The 21,727-nt window shown below is 42.8% G+C and overlaps 2 protein-coding genes across 4 annotated transcripts in view; both read right to left on the reverse strand.

Annotated features, from left to right (window-relative positions):
• USP43 (ubiquitin specific peptidase 43) overlaps positions 1-2,885 on the reverse strand; it is a 54,630-nt gene extending 51,745 nt beyond the window's left edge. The window contains exon 1 of one of the 2 annotated variants that reach the window (XM_033091751.1): positions 2,198-2,885. In XM_033091751.1, coding sequence (XP_032947642.1) covers positions 2,198-2,695 — 498 coding nt within the window. In that variant the 5' untranslated portion in view covers positions 2,696-2,885. The remainder of the gene's footprint in view (positions 1-2,197) is intronic. The other variant, XM_033091750.1, reaches the window with a different exon arrangement.
• A 1,915-nt stretch (positions 2,886-4,800) lies between these two features.
• Positions 4,801-21,727, reverse strand: part of CFAP52 (cilia and flagella associated protein 52) — a 42,844-nt gene continuing 25,917 nt past the window's right edge. The window contains exons 9-14 of one of the 2 annotated variants that reach the window (XM_033090633.1): positions 16,772-16,920; positions 14,311-14,456; positions 11,642-11,793; positions 9,647-9,749; positions 6,637-6,748; positions 4,801-5,207 (exon numbers count right to left, since the gene is read on the reverse strand). In XM_033090633.1, coding sequence (XP_032946524.1) covers positions 5,032-5,207; positions 6,637-6,748; positions 9,647-9,749; positions 11,642-11,793; positions 14,311-14,456; positions 16,772-16,920 — 838 coding nt within the window. In that variant the 3' untranslated portion in view covers positions 4,801-5,031. The remainder of the gene's footprint in view (positions 5,208-6,636; positions 6,749-9,646; positions 9,750-11,641; positions 11,794-14,310; positions 14,457-16,771; positions 16,921-21,727) is intronic. The other variant, XM_033090634.1, reaches the window with a different exon arrangement.

The following is a 21,727-nucleotide window of genomic DNA, read 5'->3' on the forward strand; positions in this document are numbered from 1 at the left end:
TGTTTGTATGTGCTTTGAAACACATCAATGTGTATGAAGATTATCTCCAGAGATGGTTATCTTCAGTGGAGTTCCAGTTCTTTTTTTACATTTTCGCACTTTCCAGTTTTTCTATAGTATACACATATTTAATTACATCATTAGAAAAGCAAAATATTATAGATAATATCATGAACAGGATATTTTAAATGTATGTATTCATTTGTTGTTAAAACAAAGAGTAGCCTACTGTCTGTGGGAAGCTGGGTGACTCAGGGCTCAGGAAGGGGGAGCACTGCACCCCGGAGTGCAGGTCTGGGGTTGGGTAACTCACTCCAGCGTGCTGGCACCTTCTCAATTTAACTCCCTCTGACCGAAGCTAAAAATCCCTCCTGAGGACCAAACTCCTTTCCAAAACCTTACATGACTTGTCCCCAACCAATTCTCCAGTCTCTCCTCCCCGCCCCAGGTCACACAGACTCTTATTATTAATTCTTTCAACCGTTCATTTATTCTGCCAAGCTCCTCAGCCCCACCCACCTCAGTGACTGGCACCTTCAGTCCCAAGGCCTGGAATGCACTTTCCCATATTCCCATGTCCTTAGTTGACCCTTGCTGCTCCAAAACTCAACTCAATGATTACCTCTCCAGGGTAACCTTCCTGCCCCTCTCCACCGTACCTCCTCCAATCAAATCACATCCTCTGGGCAGAATTAGCTCCTTGTATTTTTATTTTCTAGCACTTGTCACAAACTCTAATCATGTGCCTGTGATTATTTCATTACCCTCCATCTCTCCCACTGGACTGTAAGATCCTGGAGAGCAGCCCCAGAATCAGGTTTTATACTAATCATTCATGCATCTCATGTGCCTGTTATAGTGTCTGGACACTCAAGAAATAGTTGTTGGATGAATGAATATTTATTTCTTCATCTGTAAAATTGGAGGAACTCACCTAGATTTCAATCAGCAAGGTTTAAAACTCCTGATTGCCCTCAAGGCTGGCTACCCAGAAAGTCCCAGGAAACCCCAGGTCACATCACCCTCATTAACATATTAACAACTTGATTATCCTTCCATTCCCCAAGGTTCACTGGGAGCTTCCTCCAGACCCTAGGGGATTCAGAGCAGGCAGAGATAGGAAATCCTGGTGAGTCACAGAGGGTGATTAGTAATTTGGAAGTTTTGTTTTTCAAGCTACTCTCACCTCTCCTGTCCCTGCAGTAACTGGATGAGACAGCATCCAGCATGAGAAAAGTACAAAGATTTACCTCCCTCCCTCCTAGGTCTCTCCAGGTAAGGAAGTGTAATGATAGAATAATGAAAAGTTCCTTGGGGCCAGGCACTGTTTTAAATGCTGTACATATAACTCATTTAATCTTCACAACAAGGCTATACTGTAAAAGGTAAGGTGCCATTATGGTCCCATTTTACAGATGAGTAAAATTGAAGCACAGCGAGTTTTGGAAACTTGCTCAAGGTCACAAAGCTCCATTGACCTTGCTCTTAACCACTATCCCATACTGCCTCTCATATTTTAAAAGCAAATGTTGCCAAAAAGATATATTAACGATGCCCATTTCACCCACGGATTCCTGCAACACAGCACTTCACTAGTGGAAGCAGGAGAGAGGAAGGTGGGGCTTGGCCTCCTCGTGGGTCACATGGCAAGGATAGCTTTCTCAGGCTGAAACTCAGAGCGGTCGGTGATGCTTGTGGAATGAACACTGACAGGTTCCCCTCCCCCAAGAACAACAATCACTAGTCTATGGAAAGCTTCAGCTCTGCCCAGAGCTGTGGTTTTTAAGCAGGAAGCAAGCCATGCGCATCGATTATCAGGAACTCTTGGATCCCAAACAAACGCCCCGCTTTAACCCCGGGTGAAGTGATACATGTAACTTCCCAAGTCTCAGGACCCTGCAGTAGATCCCGAATAAGTAGACCGTGATGCTGGGGAAAATGGATACAAACCCATGCTAACACATCCTCGTGGATTTAATTTACGCTAAACAAAAGGATGCCATCTCCGATACAGCACACCCAATCAACTCAAAACAAGAGCGGTCACCCGAGGAGGAACTGCTAAATGTCATCTAAAGAAGGCCCCAGGAAAACCCTTTCCTGATGGAGCATACACTTTGCAAGAAGCGAAACCAGAAGGGCCGAAACGACGTTACTGCCGAGCGGCAACGGCGGTAGGCGGCAGGGCGCTGCCTACCTTGAACTCCGCGGAAAGTTGGGGCGTGTATTCGCGTGTCCAGAGCGCGCGCACTAGCGCCGCCAGCTGCTCGGTGACCTCCGCGTGGCCGGGCACCGCCCGGTAGCGCCCCAGCGCCAGGAACTCGGCCAGCAGGTCGGTGTTGCTGAGACACTGCACCACGGCGTTCATGAAACAGGTGTTGCCGTGGTTCTTCAAGCCCTGCGCGCCGGGGGGCCGCGCCCCATCGCCCGCGGGGAGCTGGGGCTGGGATCCGGGCGGGCGCTCCTCCCCGGGGCTCCCGGGAGCGGTTGGAGCCGGGGCCCGGGAGCAGGCAAAGCCCCCCTCACCGTCGCCATCGCAGTGTCCCGGCTTGGCCCGAGGTGGCGAGTCCTCCGGGCGGGAGCGGCTGCCTAGCGCCAGCAGGAAACGGCTGAGCAGGCGGCGCAGGGAGCGGCGGCGGCGGGGCCGTGGCGCGGGCGGCTCCTCTCCTGCGGCGGCCCCCGGGCCCGGCTCCATGGCTCCCGTCGGCGCGCCTCCCGGAGCGGAGCCCGGGGCCCCGAGCAGACCAGCGGCTAACAGGCCCTTACAGCTCCTTAGAGCCCCGGACAGGCTCCCCGGCGCAGGCTACCTGCGGGCCAGGTGTGTCCGGACCAGGCGGAGGCGGGGCCGAGGGCGGGGCCACCCCGCCCCGCGCGGGAATCCAGTCGCAGGTTCCGCCTCAGGGCAGCGTTGGGCCACCCACCCCGCCCCGCGGTGCGGACTGGAAATAAAACGCTGGGAGTCACAGAGTTCACGTTCCCCTCCCTCCCATACCTCTCCTAAACTGACAGACTTGAATTTATCTGCGCTTTTCGCGCCCCCCCACCCAGGCCTTCAAGCTGTGGAAATAATAGAGGAATGATAAATTTGAAAGCGCCTAGTAGATTGCAAAGTCTTGGCTATTTCTAAAATTCTTGTAATTACGTCCAGGTAAATATGAAGGAAAGGGAAAGGAAGACTCCAAAGGGCAACCTCTGGCAGGATGAGCGAAGTGCACTGGGAGCTGTGATGCGGTGGGGTGCGCTTTTGTGCACAGCTGGCTCCTCCGCGGGCTCAGGTGTGTGCGGACGGGTGGCGCCACTCCTTCCAGCCTGTCGGCGCCTTAGGGTAGGCAGAGCCTTTGCCCGGACCAGCCATCCTGGGACTAGAACTGGAAGCCGCGTGTTATCCCGCGTGAAATAACCGAGATGGTTATGGTTCGCTTTTTTAAACTACAGCCTAGGTTAGAGTTATTTTCCAAAAACTTGCGAGACTTGACCGTCCTCTCTTTAATTGGTGGAGAAACGGGCTCAGAGGGGTTAACGCAATATACCAAGGCCACAAGGCCTGTAAGCAAAGAAACCGGAACTCGACCTGGGTCTGTGGACTGCCGACCCCACAGGGTGGCTCTTTCCAACCTCCGTACAGTATAGTATTTGCTTATCAGGAACTTTTCTGGGTCTCAAAAGGTCCCCCTACTCCGTTACCTGCTTTCCTTAACGCAAAATCCTTGCTGAATTGTTGCCCAATCAGAATTGGCTTTGCCTTGCCTGGCGCTTGATTCCCTGAGAAACTCCGCCGCCTCGGCTGCTCGCTTTATCCCGTAACAGATTTATATTAAATAAGGCAAAGTTAACAAAATGAATTTCTCATCAATTTCTAGCTCAAAAAGAGATCAGTATTCATTATTACACCAATGTCCTGAAATGTTACTTATTATTTGATAAATAAGTGATCATTTATTAAATATCTACCTTGGTATGTCAAATAGGGCCAGCAGCAAGTCACCAGATACAAAAAAAAGGAGCATTTAGTTAAGGATAAAGAGTAGGCTTAGAACAAAAGACTATACTATGCACTGGGGACTTGGTGTTTCTGGAAAATGTCATTATTGACCTTCGGAAAAGAACACCCGGTTGGATTATTAATACACAAGGTCCATTCCCTTGCCCTTCTGGTGGTAAGCACAGGAGAAAGATTTTGTGGCCAACTCCAAACAAGCACCTATAAAATTTCATCCTTGATAATCACCCCAAGATCCTCAACACATTTTCTTGGAGAAAGCACCATAATTCATGTTTAACTCTCTACTGTGTCAGGAATTCTGCAGGAACCTTACTACATTATTTCACTTAATTCTCACAGTAACCATTTGAGAATGGTTTAAAAGCAAATTCTTGCTTTTACAAAAATTTTATTCTTGCTTTACAAAAGGGAAAATATCAGAGAGTTCCTTATCAGGAACTTTTCTGGATCTCAAAAGGTCCCCCTACTCCGTTACTTGCTCTCCTTAACGCAAAATCCTCGCTGAATTGTTGCCCAATCAGAATTGGCTTTGCCTTGCCTGGCCCTTGATTCCCTGAGAAACTCCGCTCAGAGAGTTAAAAAAAACAAAACACCTACCCATTATCTGGATTCAAAACCAAGTCTTGCCCCATACAGCTTGACCAATGAAATGCTGATTAAGAAGGTGAGCTGGCCCTCCTTATTCTTAAAGGACGGCAGCAAAGCTATCTGTGCACGTATCATGAGGAAGGACTATGAGTTTTTCAGAGTCACAGAAAGGAATTATGACAGGAAATCAACACAGGGAGTTTATTCATAATAAACGTTTAACAGGTGTGGACAAATTATTCTCGACCATATTTCAATTTTAATATATAATGTAAGAATATAGAATGCATTCTATCAAGGAAAGGAGAAACTTACAAATAAAATATTTTGACTAAAGAACAAAAACACAGATGTAAGAAATCAAAACCAGCTTTGGAGTTATCTGAGCTCAGCCTTCTGCAGAACTGTGCAATGCTGGGAACCAGGAGTTCTCCGTTGCTTCATGAGGCAAATGGGTACTTCCACCTCAAAATGGCTCCATCTGTACTTACACTAATGATGTACTGATTTCCCGGACTTATCCGGATACCCGTGATGTTGCCACTGTGCCCAATCCCAACGTGAGTCACTTCACCCTCGTTATAATCCCAAACCTTGACCAGATGGTCATCTCCACCTGAAAAAGACATTTATATGGCATTGCTGTAACAGAATAAACAGCTCTGATTTCAAATAACTGGATCATTTTCAACCCATCCCCCATGTGCTAACTTAAAGGAAGAAAATATGTTTGTATAATAACACTTTTCCTTGATTATAAAAGTCTAGATCTGTTATAGACAATTCGGGGGGAAAATACAAAGAGGTGACATCACCCTTGATCCCAACACCCAAAAATAACCACTAGTAACATCTTGGTTTAGTTCCTGCCAGTCTTTTTTTTGAAGTGTACAGGTATACATATATATCTGTGTACGTGATTGTAGTGCAGGGGATCCTGCCGACTACGCCAAGTGTCGTGCGGGGTGTCAGGCGGGGTCTCTGGTCCCGCTCCCCACATAAGAACGCAGGACATGGTGAGGCCAAACAGGAACACCCACGGAGCCATAGGTAGGGGAGTCATATCTCTATACTCTCGCTGGCGGCTGTGTTGGAGAAACAGGAAACAGGAGCAACACAATTCTCAACCCTCACTGTGCCGCTTGCAGACTCAGCCACCACCTTCTTGCTAGCTCCCCCTTTTTCGCTAGCCTAGCCACGGCAGTTATATTAGTGCCCAATGGATCACTGGTTACAGCTGACGGCCAACTAGCCACAGCTGATGGCCATTTGATCGCAGTCGACGGCCATTTACTACCTGAGCCAGCACCTTTCTATGTGAGGCCGAGAGCCTGGAAACTGCTTTTTGGGGCTCTGCCCCCACAGTGATTGTGATCACACCATGTCTGGTTTTATACCTTGTTTTCAGTAAAAGTAGTTGTGAGACTTTAATTCATTGGGGGCATCTATTTGTTAATATCCTGAAGAATCAAAGAGACTGGCAGGAAGTGATATTGATGTTGTTCCAACAGGCATGTTGTGTGGTAAATGCCCCATGGAAATGCTGATTTAAAAGCCTGGCATTTTAGGGTGGCCGGTTAGCTCAGCTGGTTAGAGCGTGGTGATAATAACACCAAGGTTGCCAGTTCGATCCCCACGTGGGCCACTGTGAGCTGTGCCCTCCTTAAAAAAATAAAAACAAAAAAATAAAAGCCTGGCATTTTAGACTTCAACAGGAAATAACAGAGCAAGACACGCTGGACAGACAGCCCAGGCCATTTAAGGCCCATTTGTATCATTGAGGCCTAACCACAAAAAAGCCAGCAATGTAAGGCTTAGCTTTTCTTTGTGCCCCAAAGGCTCCTGGGCAAATGTTTCCTCTCACTGAAATATGACTTCTGGATTTTACTTTCCCAGCCACACTGACTGCAGTGCTCAGGCCTGAATCAAAACATATTGCCCTTTAGACTATTCCGTGGTCCCTTCCAGTTGCCTCCCGCCTGGGAGTTCCATGTTCCTATCTAAATAAGTTGGGCTTGGCTTTCTGTTCTCATCCCAGGACTAACCTGTAACAAAGTACACTCCTTCCTGTGTGATATCCATACCATTGATTGACCCAGACAAGGAAGCTTCCAACTCTCTGATTACTGACCCATCAAACACTTCCCAGTAAGCAATCTGGAATTCAGGAGAGCAGCATTAGGCAGGATCTAGCTCAGTTGGAATCATCCACACACATGCTAACAGAAGATGGTTCGACTTTATATAGAAGGTAGTAAAAATGCATCGTGGGGTGATACATCGGCTGAAATTATAAATAAGCTAAAACAGAGGGTGGAGAAACCATTTTAATATTTTTAGTATTGGCTTTTAAATTTGCATTCTATTTAAAGAACTGTCAATATGCTGGTAAACCCAAACTGTGACAGAAAGTGCTTTTGATGACACAAAGCAGATTGAGTCTGAAGCAAGCTGTAAAAGAAAAAGGAAACCGCCACATGGCATCCGCTTTCCCCACTTCTGTCCTTGGAGCAGGCCAGTGGAGTTTCAGGCCCGGTGGGAGGTTGAAGTATTTCCTTCCTTCAGCTTGGGGAAAGAGCAGTCCGGAAAGTTCTGGAGACTGGGCCTTACAAAGTCACGGGCCAGCCCTTCCTGTTCCTCACCCCACCCTTATTCCCAACCTTCTCTTCTGCCTCAAAGCAATAAAGCATTCTACAGGGTGGAGTTTGCAGGCAAATTGATAAGATCCGGTCCCCTCCTGGGGAGGGGAACTAGATTAGGGGTGGAGTGGGGGAAAACAGGAGCTCAAGAAGGGAGATTTTTCTCTGAATATACGATTTTTATGCTTTTTGAACTTTTGAAACTTAAAAGTATACAGCCTATTCAAAAATACAATTTCTTTCTAAACAAAGAGTACTTGACCAGGAATCAGGAATATGAACTTGGGCATACATTTCGCCCCTTTCTCTTGGTTTCATGTTGATGGAAACTTGCTGTGTTCCAGTCATTATGCCAGGAATCTGTATTCCTCTGAATGTAGCTAGAAATTGTGTATACTATTAAATATATACAGAGGGTGCCAAAAAATGTATACACATTTTAAGAAAGGAAAAACCTGTATTAAAATTACACTGACGAGCACCACTTTGAGCACCTCTTGTAATTGCAGACGTCAAAGGCCACTTGTATTTATCTTTTGTTATCGGTATATATTAAATATTAGAATTTTAATACAGCTTTTTCCTTTCTTAAAATGTGTATACATTTTTTTTAGCACCCTGTGTGTGTGTGTGTGTGTGTGTGTGTGTATAAGTTCTATTGATGCTTGATTGCTTTAATATAAAGTTCTGTTTTCATAGTGAAAATGTAGAGGACTATAAAAGCACAGCGACATCTTTATTTCTCAGTAAGTACACCCATAAAAGTAGTTTGTGCTTGACTACATGCTTTCTTGGCTGAAGAAGTCAAAGTGACCCTCTCCTGGGCAGACTTATCAAGCCTCAGGCTTTCCTGAATATCCTCTGTGTGGGATGGTCTTCCCAGAGATGTCAGCGTGGTGAGGTCCTTTTGTCACTCAGGTCTCAGTTCAAACGTTACCTCCTTAAGGAGGCCTTCACTGACCGTCCTAGCTTTCTTTCCCCAAGCCAGTATTATATAACCTGTTCTATTTTCTTTTCAGCTCTTTCACCACCTTATATCATTTTGGTCACTTATTACTCATTGTTCATTCATATATTTCTTTACATGTGTACTGTCCAATTCCATCCCCTCCCACCCAAAATAAATACATAAAATAAGTAAGTTCCATGACAGCCGGGACATTGTCATGTCCCCAGCACTTAGAAGAGCTTTACAGATTTATGGTTTAAACAGAATTTTTATGGTTTAAAAATTCTAATAAGAGTGAAATAGACTGTTTCAAGTCTCATAAACTGAAACCTAAAATACAGCAGCTGTCACACTAATGTAGAAACTCTATGAACCATATATCAAAGCATTTATAGTGATGTAGTGGTTAACTCCCTAATATCCATTCTAAGAGGAAGCCCACTTAGACCAGAGGGCAAACATGGGGTTGGGGGATGCACAGGCCGAAGCCAGTTTGGGCCAATGAGCGAGCACAAAGAAATTAGCAAGGCCAATGTACAGAGACTAGAATTGAGGCAGACCCCACGACATTCTATCTGTGTCAGGCAAATCCTAGTTGGATGAGGCAGTATTTCTTGGCTTTTTATGGCAAAGTGTCTTTGGGCAGTAGTTCTCAATCACCTGGGAAGCTTAAACAGGAAAAGGCTCCACTCCTAGATACTTATTTGGGGTGGTGGGAGGTGGCGGGGGGGTTTGGAGGGGCACTTTTAGTATGTTTCCTACATTATTTTTATACTTTTATCTCATCAACTTTTTCTGTAGCGAGTCTGAATTAGAGCAAATCCATTAACTGGATGTGCAGGGAATTGGGCTGATCTGACATGGCGGACAGGGTGGGTGATACCTTAGTGTCCTGGCCCCGCCATGGCCTCTCTCCTAAAGCCTCTTGTTTGTTCCAAGGGGAAACATTCCCCTTGGACCAATCTTCACCCATGGACATGAACTCTCCACCTTAAGAGATTTTTAGCACATCAATGAAGTAGAGTGATAAGAGATGAGGAGCTCTATTGACAATCAATCGGTTTGAATTTAGTCAAAGTGACAGCTGGTTTGGACACAGCCAACTCCTTTCCAGCCTCAGAAATTTCCTAAAAATAAAAACGAATGTGTATTGAGTGCCTACTATGTGCAGGCACCCTGCTATTAGCATTATATACGAGCACGACTTTAATCTTCACAGCAACTCTGTGAGGTCAGTGGTGTCATCATTGCATTTTACAGATGAGGAAGTGATGGCATCAAAGGGTTACATGGCATTTCCAAAGTCACACTGATCAATAGCAAAACCGTCATCTGAACTGGCATGTCTCCAGAGCCTGTACCGGCAGCCACATCACTTCACTGCTTTTCTCTTGTACCAAAAAGATCTTGAAAAAAATAAAATTGAAAAAAAAAAAAAGGTTCTTGACTCTTGCCAACAGTACTCACCTTTCTGTCTGTCCCACAGGTGATGAGCTGGAACTCGTCAGGGTGATAACAAACACACTGGAATAAGTTGTTCGCCAGGATCATCTGATTCCTTCTAAGATGTCTGAAAAAGAGATTCAAAAGCTTGAAACTTGACTTTCTGTTCCCTAGCAAACTTATTTAGGGTGCAAACTGGATTTGGTACAAGCTTGGATTGGGGTTGGTTTATTTATCCCAGGCAGACTTCCTCTTACTCTCCCCACTCCACTTGCGTTCTCACAGCGCACCTATGGAGCAGTCAGAAGATACTGGGTGGGGCCTTTCTACAAGACTACACACAGGACTCAATGAGAAGCCTCAAGTTCCAGGGAAAAGGAAGTAAGACAGGCTGAACACAGAGTCAACCTGTTGTCTTCTACACAAAGTACTGTATTCCTGAGGCTGCCATTTTAAAGTGAAGGTCTCTACAAGCTGAGCAGCAAAGCGCGGGGAAGGGCTTTATAAAAATTGATAGTATTGAGCCTAACCTCTAGGGATTTGGATTCAGTAGCTTGGGATGAAGCCCACATATCTGCATTTGGAATCGGCATCTTAGTTGATTCCAATGTGCACATAGTTTGAGAACCACTGCTTTAGGTACATATCAAAAAATGTGGAAATTAGCTTCTGCTTCCATAGACGATGTGGGTGAGCCGCCATTTCACAGGCCAGACTCTGCTGCCTAAAATAATGCTCCTTCTGCACAGTTTCTTCTCATTATGGAAATTTTCAAATATGGTATCTGAACTGACCATTTTTAACTATTTTGGCACAAATTAACCCAATATTCCTGCTACAAAACAAGGAGGCTTTAAAATATTGAGGTGGTCACAAACCATTCATGGAAACAAGCATAGACATGCCCTTCTAGTTATATGTTTTCCCAATGGGAAGTCCAAGTGTAAGCTGACACCTCCCACAAGCAGCCCCAGGGGCATTACAAATGCAGCATCCCAGATACCACTCTAGATCTACTGAATCGAAATCTAGATTAGTACAAGATCCCCAGGTGATTTGTATGCACATCAAAGTTAGAAACATGCAGAGCCAGAAGACAGAAGCTTGCTTTGGGTTTTGTTTTTTAATGTATTAAATAAGAAGTGTTCTATCTTTGTCTTTAGTTCCCATTCTCTTCTCCGATCAAGAACGTTTCATATTTATCTATCTATATATCTATATCTATATCTATCTGTCTATCTATCTATCTATCTATCTATCTATCTATCTGTCTGTCTATCTATCTATCTATCTATTTTCCCTCTCACCTCTGTACTTAATCAAGTCTAATGTATTTAGTCACAGAAGCCAGGCATCTTAGGAGTGGTAGCGGGTAGCAGTGTGCTGGGCAGGGAGAAGGGTTGGGGGAATAGGGCCTAATTCTAAATAAGAACACACAGCAAAAATGCTTATAGTAAAAAAGAAAAAAAAAATCATCCTTGAATTACTCCAACAATAAAGTTTCCATGCGTTGGTCGCAGTGGTTGGCGTCAGTGACTCCGTGGGGGTAGCAACATGCTTACAGTATAAGAGTCCCGAGAATATGGCCAACGAGGGAAAGGGCAGCTTACGCCACTGCCACCCCCGTAGCAAGCTCACTCTGGGCTTGACTAGACTGTGTGGAACGACCAGGGGAACTGCCTGCGTGCGTTACTCCTTTCCCTTCTCCAGTTTGGGAGAATACTTAGAATTGAGTCAGTATAAGTTAAATCATGCTTCACCTTGTGTATCCAGAAAGTGACTTCCCTGTCTGTCCGGAAACTTCTAACATCCAGCTCTTCCTGGAAACGAATACCCTTTCTACCAGTGTCCGTGACCCCCACGCAGCCATGGAGATGAAAACCTTCTGATGAACCTCCCTTACTGTTGCCTTAAATAAGATTTCCACCTTTCATTTGAATCTTCTCTCGAGTTCAATAAAACGCTAGCATTGTTGGGTTTGTCAGTGCCACTTCATCCTCCCCCATCACAGGTACCTACACAAGGTCCCAAATGATGCAAGTGCCATCTGTGCTGGCTGTGACACACTCCTCGTTGTTCTTCTTCACCCGAATGCAGGACACGGAAGACTTATGCTCCTTCAGGGCCTCCTCCAGCTTCTGGGTCTGGCAGCCTATCTGCCACACTCTCACCTGAAAGCCACAGAGCACAGGCTCTCGATACAGGCTGGGACTTTCAACGAGATAAAAAAAATTCCAAAAACTTTTTCACCTCTGCTCTGTTTGACTTGTTCGTTTGTTTGTTTGTTTGTTTTAATTGCTCCTGTTCTCCTCTCAGTTCAGTGGGGGTGGGAATGCTAAGTTGTAGATCAGGAATATTCTTCCATGGAGCCAGGAAAATGATCCCGAACATCATGCACCTGCTTCTACTTTCAGGGCTGAGAAATGTGTCAGATGCCTGCTACTAAAACCGAAAATGCAAGGGCTGCTGCTATCCCAAGTGAAATATGTCCACTCACTTCTGCTGAGCATTGCTCTCAAATTTCCAGTGCCATCAGGAAATCTCTTAGGTACTCAGAGCCATATTTAAACTTTCACATCAGCTGCTCAAGTTTAATAATTTAAAAAATCCATGGGTCTCAACCCCATCAAGACCAATTCCCACTTTCCATAAAAGTATGTTCTAATACATTTTTTGCTATCCTGAAATGAAATTCATAGGTAATACAACTACCTACGCACAAAATTTCAAAACTGTCAAAATGATGCTCTAACTGTAATAAAAATGGTAAGCGAAAAGAAAGCAATTTAGTATGTCCTGTAATGGATAAATGCTCTGTCACCACTATACAAGAAAACATAATAATGTAGTCAGATGCATATGCCTTCTTATAATGAATATGTTGGACTTATTAAAATAAGAAAAGCAGAAATTATTTTCTATACGTAATATAAGACAATGAAATCACAATAGTCTAGGTGGACACTAGACTAAAAACTAGTGTTAGGATAAGTAATTTATTTGTACCTGGTAAGAGGTAAATAACTTTAAATTCAGTAAGAAAAACATTCTAGAAGATTTTCTTAGTAAAGAAGATGAGGAAGCATGAGGTTATCCCAAATGAACTGGGCCATATTCACTTCTATGGTGTCCAAGTAATTCCCTACATTATGACACAGGATGGAATAAAGACTATTGCCAAAGAAAACAAATCTCCAGTCTTGAAATCCCACTACATGTGGGAACACACAATCGGTCTTTTTCTAAGTAGTGTGGTGTGTATACCAGACAAACAGTCCCAGGACTGGAACCTTGGAGGCCCAGGGCATTATTAGCCGTTTAGTTGTGGGATTTCAGCGGGGTTTGGGTATGCTTGGGGGGAAGGGGAGATAGGGGTGGGACTGGAGTCCTGGCAACTCAGGCAACGGCCATTGACCAATGAAAATGGAAGTATCTGAGTATTTTAGCAACTACTGTATTCATACCGGTGCACACCCACGGACCAGCAGCCCTGATCTGTAGTATTTACAAAGACCTTGAAGACTATGTGTTTTGGAAGGAAAGGTCTGTAATAGCTGTGGGGAATGGCAGGAATGGCTGACACTGTGAAAAGATTGCTGAGCAGGGCCAAGGACAGTGAAGTTGTAATGTGTGATTTCCTTTGGAAGCGCTCATCAGCCAGGGTTCAGGCACCTAGAATGAAGGTGGTCTGGTTCAAAGCAAATTTGGGCATTAGCAAGGCAGATGCCACAGAAAGCTGAGGGAGCAAAACCCATGCTGAGGCGTCAGCAGCAGCATGGCCGAAGGGGTGAGGGAAGGGCGTAAAGCCGTGCGGGTGGTGGTAGGCAGAGAAGGTCATGGTCTCGGGCTAGACCTGTCCATAGAGCACCTGAAATGTGGCTGATCCCGGGATACTCTCCATCCCTGGGAAAATGCACACCCCAGGTTTTGAAGGCGAAGTACAAAACAATGTAAAATACCTCATTAATAGGAGCATTGTTGTCTTCACTTTACACACAGGAAACTAAAGTACAGAGAGGTTAAAAGAACACGCCCCAGGTCGCACAGCTGGGAAGTGGTGGAAGTGAAATCTGAGCCCAAGGCGGTGTGACTGCAAAACCCAAACACTCAGCCACTAATCTGCTTGGCCCAAACTCAGCTGAAGGGAAGGCCGTGGGATAGAAAAACAGCTGGGGAGCAAGGGAGGGGAGACACAAAGACGAATGTGTGCGTGAAAGATGTTGTAGACTCCTCGAAATGATGGAAGAAAAAGGTTGAGAGTAATAATTTTAAAATAATGGTCAAAATGTCTGGGTAGTTTAAAGGATTGATTCTAAAAAGAGCATCTCCTTTGAAAGATAAGATAAAAACAATTTATATAACTATGATATTTCAAGGCAAAGAACAGGTATGTATTCCAAAACTGGCAAAACACCAATTTGGATTCATACAGCTTGATTCCATACAGAACACTTTCATGTCTGCATCTTAAGTGTCCTATCTGTGAACAAATGGACTTATATGTGGATTTTTATTATTAGAACTTTAATTTACGATGTATTTTAGGGTTTCATCAAAATGTTAATGTTAATCCTGACTCGGAGCACAGGTGTAAAAAAAAAAAAAAATCAAGTTATTGACCTCCAATGAAGCAGTTGTCCTAAATTGAGGGTTTTTTTTTTTAAAGATTCTGCCTTCAAGAACAATACCTCCCCTTCCCCGCCGCCGCTGATGACCCTTTTACAGTCACTGGTGGTAGCGATGGCTGTCACTCCGATCCTGTGGGCATTGTTAATGACATACAGCAACCGGCCTGTCTCTGGGGTGAAGGCTCGGATTTTACCGTCGTTCCACGCTGGCATGAAAGGAAAACAAAGGGCAGGCAGAATCAGCATATCATATTCTCTCTGCAGCCTGTTGCTCTCCTATCGCATTAATGAGAGTCAGGATTGGGGAGCAGTGGTGGTCATGGAAGAAAGAGGCCAGTCCCCTACCAACTGCCAGGAATCATATCCTGCTTTCTCCCGATTCTCCAAACTGATCATACCTGGCTGAGGGAGAGTGGCTTGCCTTGGTTGAAGCTGCGTCCAGGGACACCCCACTCCAGGAGAGAGAAGTGGGGTGGGGAGGAAAGAGGGAGGCCAACTTCCACCTCTCCCAGGAACTGCAAAACTTTAACATTCAGCTAGCTAGTGGACATCACACCTGGGGTGTGTAATTTAACATCCCCAAATAAATGTTGGCCCCTCCCCCACCTTTAAACCAGATGCTCTTTCCCCCATTCCCACTATTTTCTTCATCTCAATATAATTTGCCCATCTATCCAGTTGCTCAAGCCAAGAACTTCAGAATTATTCTTGATTCCTCTCTCTTCCGTCCACCCAACTAACCCAACATCCAATCCGTCAGCAAGTCCCATCAGCTCTACAGTTAAAAATTATCCCAAGTCTGAACACTTCCTAACCCCTCCACTGGGGTGACCCTCACCCAAACCACTAGCATCTCTCTCCTGAATTATTATAACATCTTCTTCTCTGGACTTAGACTCTTGCTCCCCCATAATCAATGATCTGTGCAGGATTCCGGGTGAATATCTGAGAACCATGTTAGCTCTTGATCAAGAGCTTCCAAAGCCACACCTCCTCTACTACCACTCTCTGACCTCAGCCTTAACCCTTTAAGCTCCAGATACACCGATCTTCTTTCTAGTCCTCAAATACACCAAGTGATTTCCTCAAGACCTTGATACTTGCTGTTCCCTCTGCCTGGAATGTTCTTCCCCTGTGTCTTCACATGGCTGACATCATCTTTGGTGTCACCTCTTGACTTTAGCAATTTTAAGTAGGATGCTCAAGGCAGATCCCATTTCAGCAAAGACTTGAGGAAGTGAGAGGGTGAGGGATAAGTTGTGGAGCTAGCTGGGAAAAGAACATTCCAGGCAGACCAAAGAGCTTGAGTAAAGACCCTGCATGCATAGGAATAGCAAAGGAGCAGTTATGGCTAGCAGGGGCAATTGGGAAGAAACAAAGTCAGAGGTAAGAAGGTGGAAGTGGGAAAGGTGCGGTCACGTAGGGCCTTGTAGGCAATTGCAGGGGTTTGTCCTTTATTCTCTAAGAGTAAAAGATCTTTGCACCCTAGGAATGGCATGATCTGACTTTTACTTTAAAAAGAGATTTCTGGCTTCTGTGTTTAGAATAGACTGAGGGAGATGGATGGTAGGCAGGGGTAGAACCAGGGAGACATGGTAAGAAGCTACTAGGATAATCTAGGAGAGAGATGATGGTGGCTAAGACAAGGAACAAAGAGGATGAGAAGTGATGGAAACTTGGATATACTCTGAAGAGGGGACCATTAGGGACAAATGGATGTGGGCTATAAAAGAGGAGGTAATAAGGACTTCAGTATTTGTTAGCTTTATGTGTGTGTAAGCTAAGAACTCCTGGTGGCCACTATGTGGAGAAAAAAACATGCCCAAGAGAGAGGCCAACATGTAGGAAACAAAGCCAAGAAAAGAGGGGTGAGATGGGTTCCGGATATCACCATTTTAAACATCTAAACATCTAAAGACCCACTTGACTTTTCACTGATGTGAACAAGCGAATTTACTTTTTGACCACTGGGGAAATTTTTACGTAGATTGAACCTAAGAAGATATTAAGAAATCATTGTTTTATAGGAAAATATTATTTTTAGAGACGCATACTAAAGTATTTAGAGGTAGAATATCATCATGTTATAGAACTGATGTTAAAATGTTTTGGCATAAAATAATCAATTGAGTTAAAAATAAATTCCCTTTGAGATACAACTTCAAATCAGGTTTTTATCCCTTGAACAACAAAAGGGGTTCTAACACCAGTGCCCTATATTTACTAAGGCCTCAAATCCATTTTATAATTGAATTACTACATTTCCGGGCGCGAGAGAAAGCTACATACTATATGTAGCAATTTGGAGAAGAGAAATTACTAGTATTTGGTTCTTCCTAGCTCAGAAAGTTTCCCAGCTAGAAAGGAACTGCAAAGAGAGGCTCGATTAGAAGCAAGGAGGCAGGGCACAGTGGGAGGCTGCTCCAGATTATCTACATGGAGAGACTAGTATTTAATGAGAATGACAAGACCCGCAGCCACTGCCAGAGCCAGAAGCCGAATCGTGGGATGTCAGCCTTACCTGAAATGATGCTCTTGCCGTCTCTCATGAAGTCAATGCTGTGGCAGGTCATGTTGTGCACAGTGATCCGCAGCAGCTCCCTGTTGGACAGCGTGTGCCACACTCGAATGTCCTCCTTGGCACAGGTGGCAAATAGTTCAGCAGTGCCACTGAAAAGAAGCCCCCACAAGAATAAGAGATGCAACCATAAAAGATGCAGTATTTCTTAGATGCATGTTTGACACTAAAATGTGTTTCATAAGGATATAGGGAAGGATGTCTTTTAGGCACCAATTATCTCCAGGCTTGATGGTCTTATAGATTGCTTGTGTAAAATGGCATTGGATGCCCACAAATCATCTGTGAACAATCTTTTCCAGTCCTTTCCTTTGACGAAGGGTTGGGGCAAAGTTGCTCAAAAAAGAAAATGTCAATGTAAAAGTCTTTCAATATCGTGGTAGACTGGAGGATAACAAGCAACATTTCCTGAAATAAAGTACATCTGTGAAATATTTATGTTAAAAGAGGCTAAATAAAACTTTTCCTGTAAAGTAGATAATCATCAAAATTTCAAAGAAGAAAATGACAAGGCTGCTAGAATTCATGTTTGCCGATACCCAAAACGCTTCTTTGCTTAGTTATGAGAAAATATGAGATTGTGGACTAGGAAGAGCATCCCAGACTAATTGGCCTGTCAGGTTTTTGTTTTTTTTTAAAGAACAACTTGTAAATAGGATGAAAAATACCAAGTTGTCAAAAAATTACAGATTATTCCAATTTGGATATGGAAAGGAGTAATACTAGGGTACAATAAAAACCACCTGCTTGGGGCTGACCCAGTGGCTCAGGCGGTTAGAGCTCCATGCTCCTAACTCCGAAGGCTGCCGGTTCCATTCCCACATGGGCCAGTGGCCTCTCAACCACAAGGTTGCCGGTTCAATTCCTCGAGTCCCGCAAGGGATGGTGGGCTGCACCCCCTGCAACTAGCAACAGCAACTGGAACTGGAGCTGAGCTGCACCCTCCACAACCAAGATTGAAAGGACAACAACTTGACTTGGAAAAAAGTCCTGGAAGTACACACTGTTCCCCAATAAAGTCCTGTACCCCTACCCCAATAATAAAAAAAAATCTTTAAAAAGAAAAACCACCTGCTTTATCAGTATGAATTTCTAGCTACACTCTGTGTGGAGACCGAGCTAAGTTTTATATTTAAATACCTCTCAAAAAATTTCTACATATCATTTCTCTTACTTTTAAGATCTACTCACTTTTGAATTAATAAAAAAATAAGTGGATATTTTCCACATATTTAGCTTTGGGACTCAGAGTAAAATTATAATGCTGAACTAGTTACTTAGAAAGAGTAAGTGCTAAACAGGACAGCAGATGAGATGGAGCTCCTTGACAGAAAGTCCTGATTAACAGAGATCAAATCAAGCCAATCTAAAAATAATAATATTTATTTAACATAAGAGAAGTTTTACTTGGATACTGCCTTCAGTGACTAAGCTCCGCCCTTGGGGAAAGTGAGCTCTTAAAGAGGTATATAGAGCCCTCATGAAAATCAAATATCATAGAATGAATACACCCAGAGAACTTTCCAAACTCTCCCTACCCTTGACAGACAGTCCACTTACTCAAGAGTCAAGTCTAGTCCACAATGAGCCATTCTAGTAATAGATTGTCTTTAATTTAGAATCTGAAAGATTAAGTTCCAGCAAAAAACAAACTGATTGGATCAAGATGGTGCACTAGGCCCATATGCCTCCTCCCTCCCACCTAAAATCCCATGAAAGTGATATAGAGATAGAGATGATAAAAACAGAGATAGATGTAGGTATTTAGAGGTACATTTTTTTCTTAACAATACAGGAAAGAGAAAAGATTATCATTAAATAGGCCAGAAACATTGATGATAAACAGTGATCGGCCAGATAAATCTGTAGAGAAACAAAACTAAGGGAATTCTTCGTCAGAGACCTATATTAAAAAAAAAAAGAAGAAGAAGAAGAAGAAGAAGAAGAAGAAGAAGAAGAAGAAGAAGAAGAAGAAGAAGAAGAAGAAGAAAAAGAACTAAACAAAGTTCTATAGGCTGAAAGGAAATTACACCAGATGGCAACTTAGATATTTAAGAAAGAATGAAGAGCATCAGAAATGCTCAACTATGTGGGTAAGCACAAAGGTTTATCTTTTTCTTTTCTTCTCTTAAATTCTTGAAAAGATTTATGACTGCTTAAAGCAAAAGTTATAATATAAAACTGATGGGTTTATAACAGAAATAGGTATACATGAAAACAATTGCACTAAGGATAAGAGTGTGTGTTGGGGAAATATACTGTTGCAAAATTCCTATACTGTATTTTACTTAAAGTAATTCAATATTAACTCTAAGCAGACTTTTATATGTTAAATATTCATACTGTCATCCTTAGAGCAACCACCAAAAAATTCATGCAAAGATACATAGCTAGAAAGCCAATAGAGCAATTAACATATAATGCTAACAACATTTGACTAAAACAAAAGGTGGCAGGAAAGAACTAATAGAACAACAGATGAGATAAAAGAAAACAATAACAAAATCAAAGATTTAATACAACTGGAGCGGCCGGTTAGCTCAGTTGGTTAGAGTATAATGCCTTAACAAGGTTTCATTCCCACATGGGCCACTGTGAGGCTTGTCCTCCACAACTAGATTGAAACAACTACTTGATTTGGAGCTGATGGGTCCTGGAAAACCACACTTAAAAATAATAAAAGTTTAAAAAAAAACCCAAAACTTAAAAATAAAAAACACATATAATTGGAGAATCCGTATTTTTGTTAGGAGCAGCCTGCTCTCCATGTCAGTGTCGCTTTGGCGGTTGTGCACTAAGTTCGTGTGACTTGTGTCTACTCAGCCCTGCACCTGGCCTGCGTGTGTCAGCACGTGACTTGTGTGAAGTTTCTTCTGTAGTCTGGGCTAAGGGACTCTTCAGACTTCACGGGCATCCTGGCTCAGCAGCTCACACGGAGCACAGACATCCTTCATTGCTTCGGCTGCAGCGTGAAGACGCGAGGGTGTTTCTGAACAAAGGCAGTGAAACACCTGGTGACTTATGTCCTGCTGCTTGAGTCGCCACAAGGTCCAGTGAGATGGTGGCTAGCCTGTGTCCTCTGCCCCCACTCCCCACCTCACACTCTCCCCTCCAGCTGAGGACTTCCAGGGGACGTGGAAACTGGCTTCTGGGTGGGAGGACAGGTACCCTGGGCTCTTGAGCACACTCAGAATCTCCTTAACCTGCATCTCACTCTTTGCACCCTGCAAGTGGACTTACGGGATCTTTGTGCATCAGTGTCTGGGCTCCTAAAGAAGCATGTGGAGTGCATGAATGTAATACAGTACATGTATGTATGTATTTGTATGTATATATGAGATAGATGTTTTATAGTAAATATTATGTGGTGAGGCAATGATCATGTTAAAAATATAAGAATTTGCTCTTAGCTTGAGCCATAAATCATAATTGGCCTATTTACTTTTTCTTTCGTAGGCATTTCTTGGTCATTACAATGGTTTAGCTTTTGGTTTTGTAGCCAGGAAATAAGTACTTATAATCTGTTTTATTTACACAGACATTTATAAGGAATTAATTATAAATTCTATATTCTAAGCACTGCTTAGATGTTTTGATTCTAAGCATTGCTTATGTTTTGATCCTGAAGTGACTTTTTTTTTATTAGACAAGTTCTGTATTGGCTCCCTTTATGTAATAAATACACATAAAAATGTAAAAAAAAAGATTTAATATAACTATATCAAAAATTACATTAAATATAAATGGACTAAATATTTCAAATAAAAAATAGAGGTTATTAGATTGGCTAAAAAAGCAAGGAAATTGTATGTTGTTTCAAGAGATCCACTTTAAATATAAAGATACAATATATTGAAAAAATATTGAAAATAAAAAGATATATCTTAAAAAGAGTAAGAAAGTTGGAATGAGTATATTAATATACAAAGAGATTTCAAATCAAAGAGAATTATTAGAGACAAAGAGAGACACTTAATGATAAAAATGTCAATAAATCAGAAGATATGACCACACACACACACACACACACACACACACACGCATGCACACAGAGGGTGCCAAAAAAAGTACATACATTTTAAGAAAGGAAAAACCTGTATTAAAATTGTAATACTCAATATATACCAATAACAAAAGATGAATACAAGTCATGTGTATACAATTTTTTGGCAACCCCAATATATATAAAACAGAGCTTCAAACATATATGAAGCAGACTGACAAAAATTAAGGGAGACATTTATATTCATTGCTTGAAACTTTGACACCCTTCTCTCAGTAACTGAAACAAGTAGATAAAAAATTACTATGGATAAGAAGATCTGTATGACATTAACAACATATGGACACATAAAAAATGCATCCATAGAGAAATAAAAAACCTACAAAGTACATAATGAATTATTCCATTTCTATAAATTTCAAAAGCAGATAAAATTAATCTATGGAGCTAGAAGTATAGGTAGGGATTATCTTTAAGGAAGAGGGTGAGGGTAATAATTGGGAGGGGTATTTTTGGGTAATGGAAACGTTCTATTGTTTGACTAGGGTGGTAGTCATGTAGGTGTGGTATTTCACTGAAGGAATTACTTATGATTTATGTGTCTTATGTATGTATGTTATACTTCAATACAAAGATCATTAAAATTATTTTAATACCTAGCCAAACTACCGTGTTTTCCTGAAAATAAGACCGGGTCTTATATTAATTTTTGCTCTATTAGGGCTTATTTTCAGGGGATGTCTTATTTTTTCATGTACAACAATCTACATTTATCCAATTACATTCATGTCATCGTCTTCTGGAACATCGTCATCACGTACTACATGCGTCCGTCTGGCTGAGATCTTAAGTGGGGCTTATTTTCAGGGTAGGTCTTATTTTTGGGGAAACACGGT

Source organism: Rhinolophus ferrumequinum, chromosome 21, assembly GCF_004115265.2.
Source record: "Rhinolophus ferrumequinum isolate MPI-CBG mRhiFer1 chromosome 21, mRhiFer1_v1.p, whole genome shotgun sequence".
NCBI lineage: Eukaryota > Metazoa > Chordata > Mammalia > Chiroptera > Rhinolophidae > Rhinolophus > Rhinolophus ferrumequinum.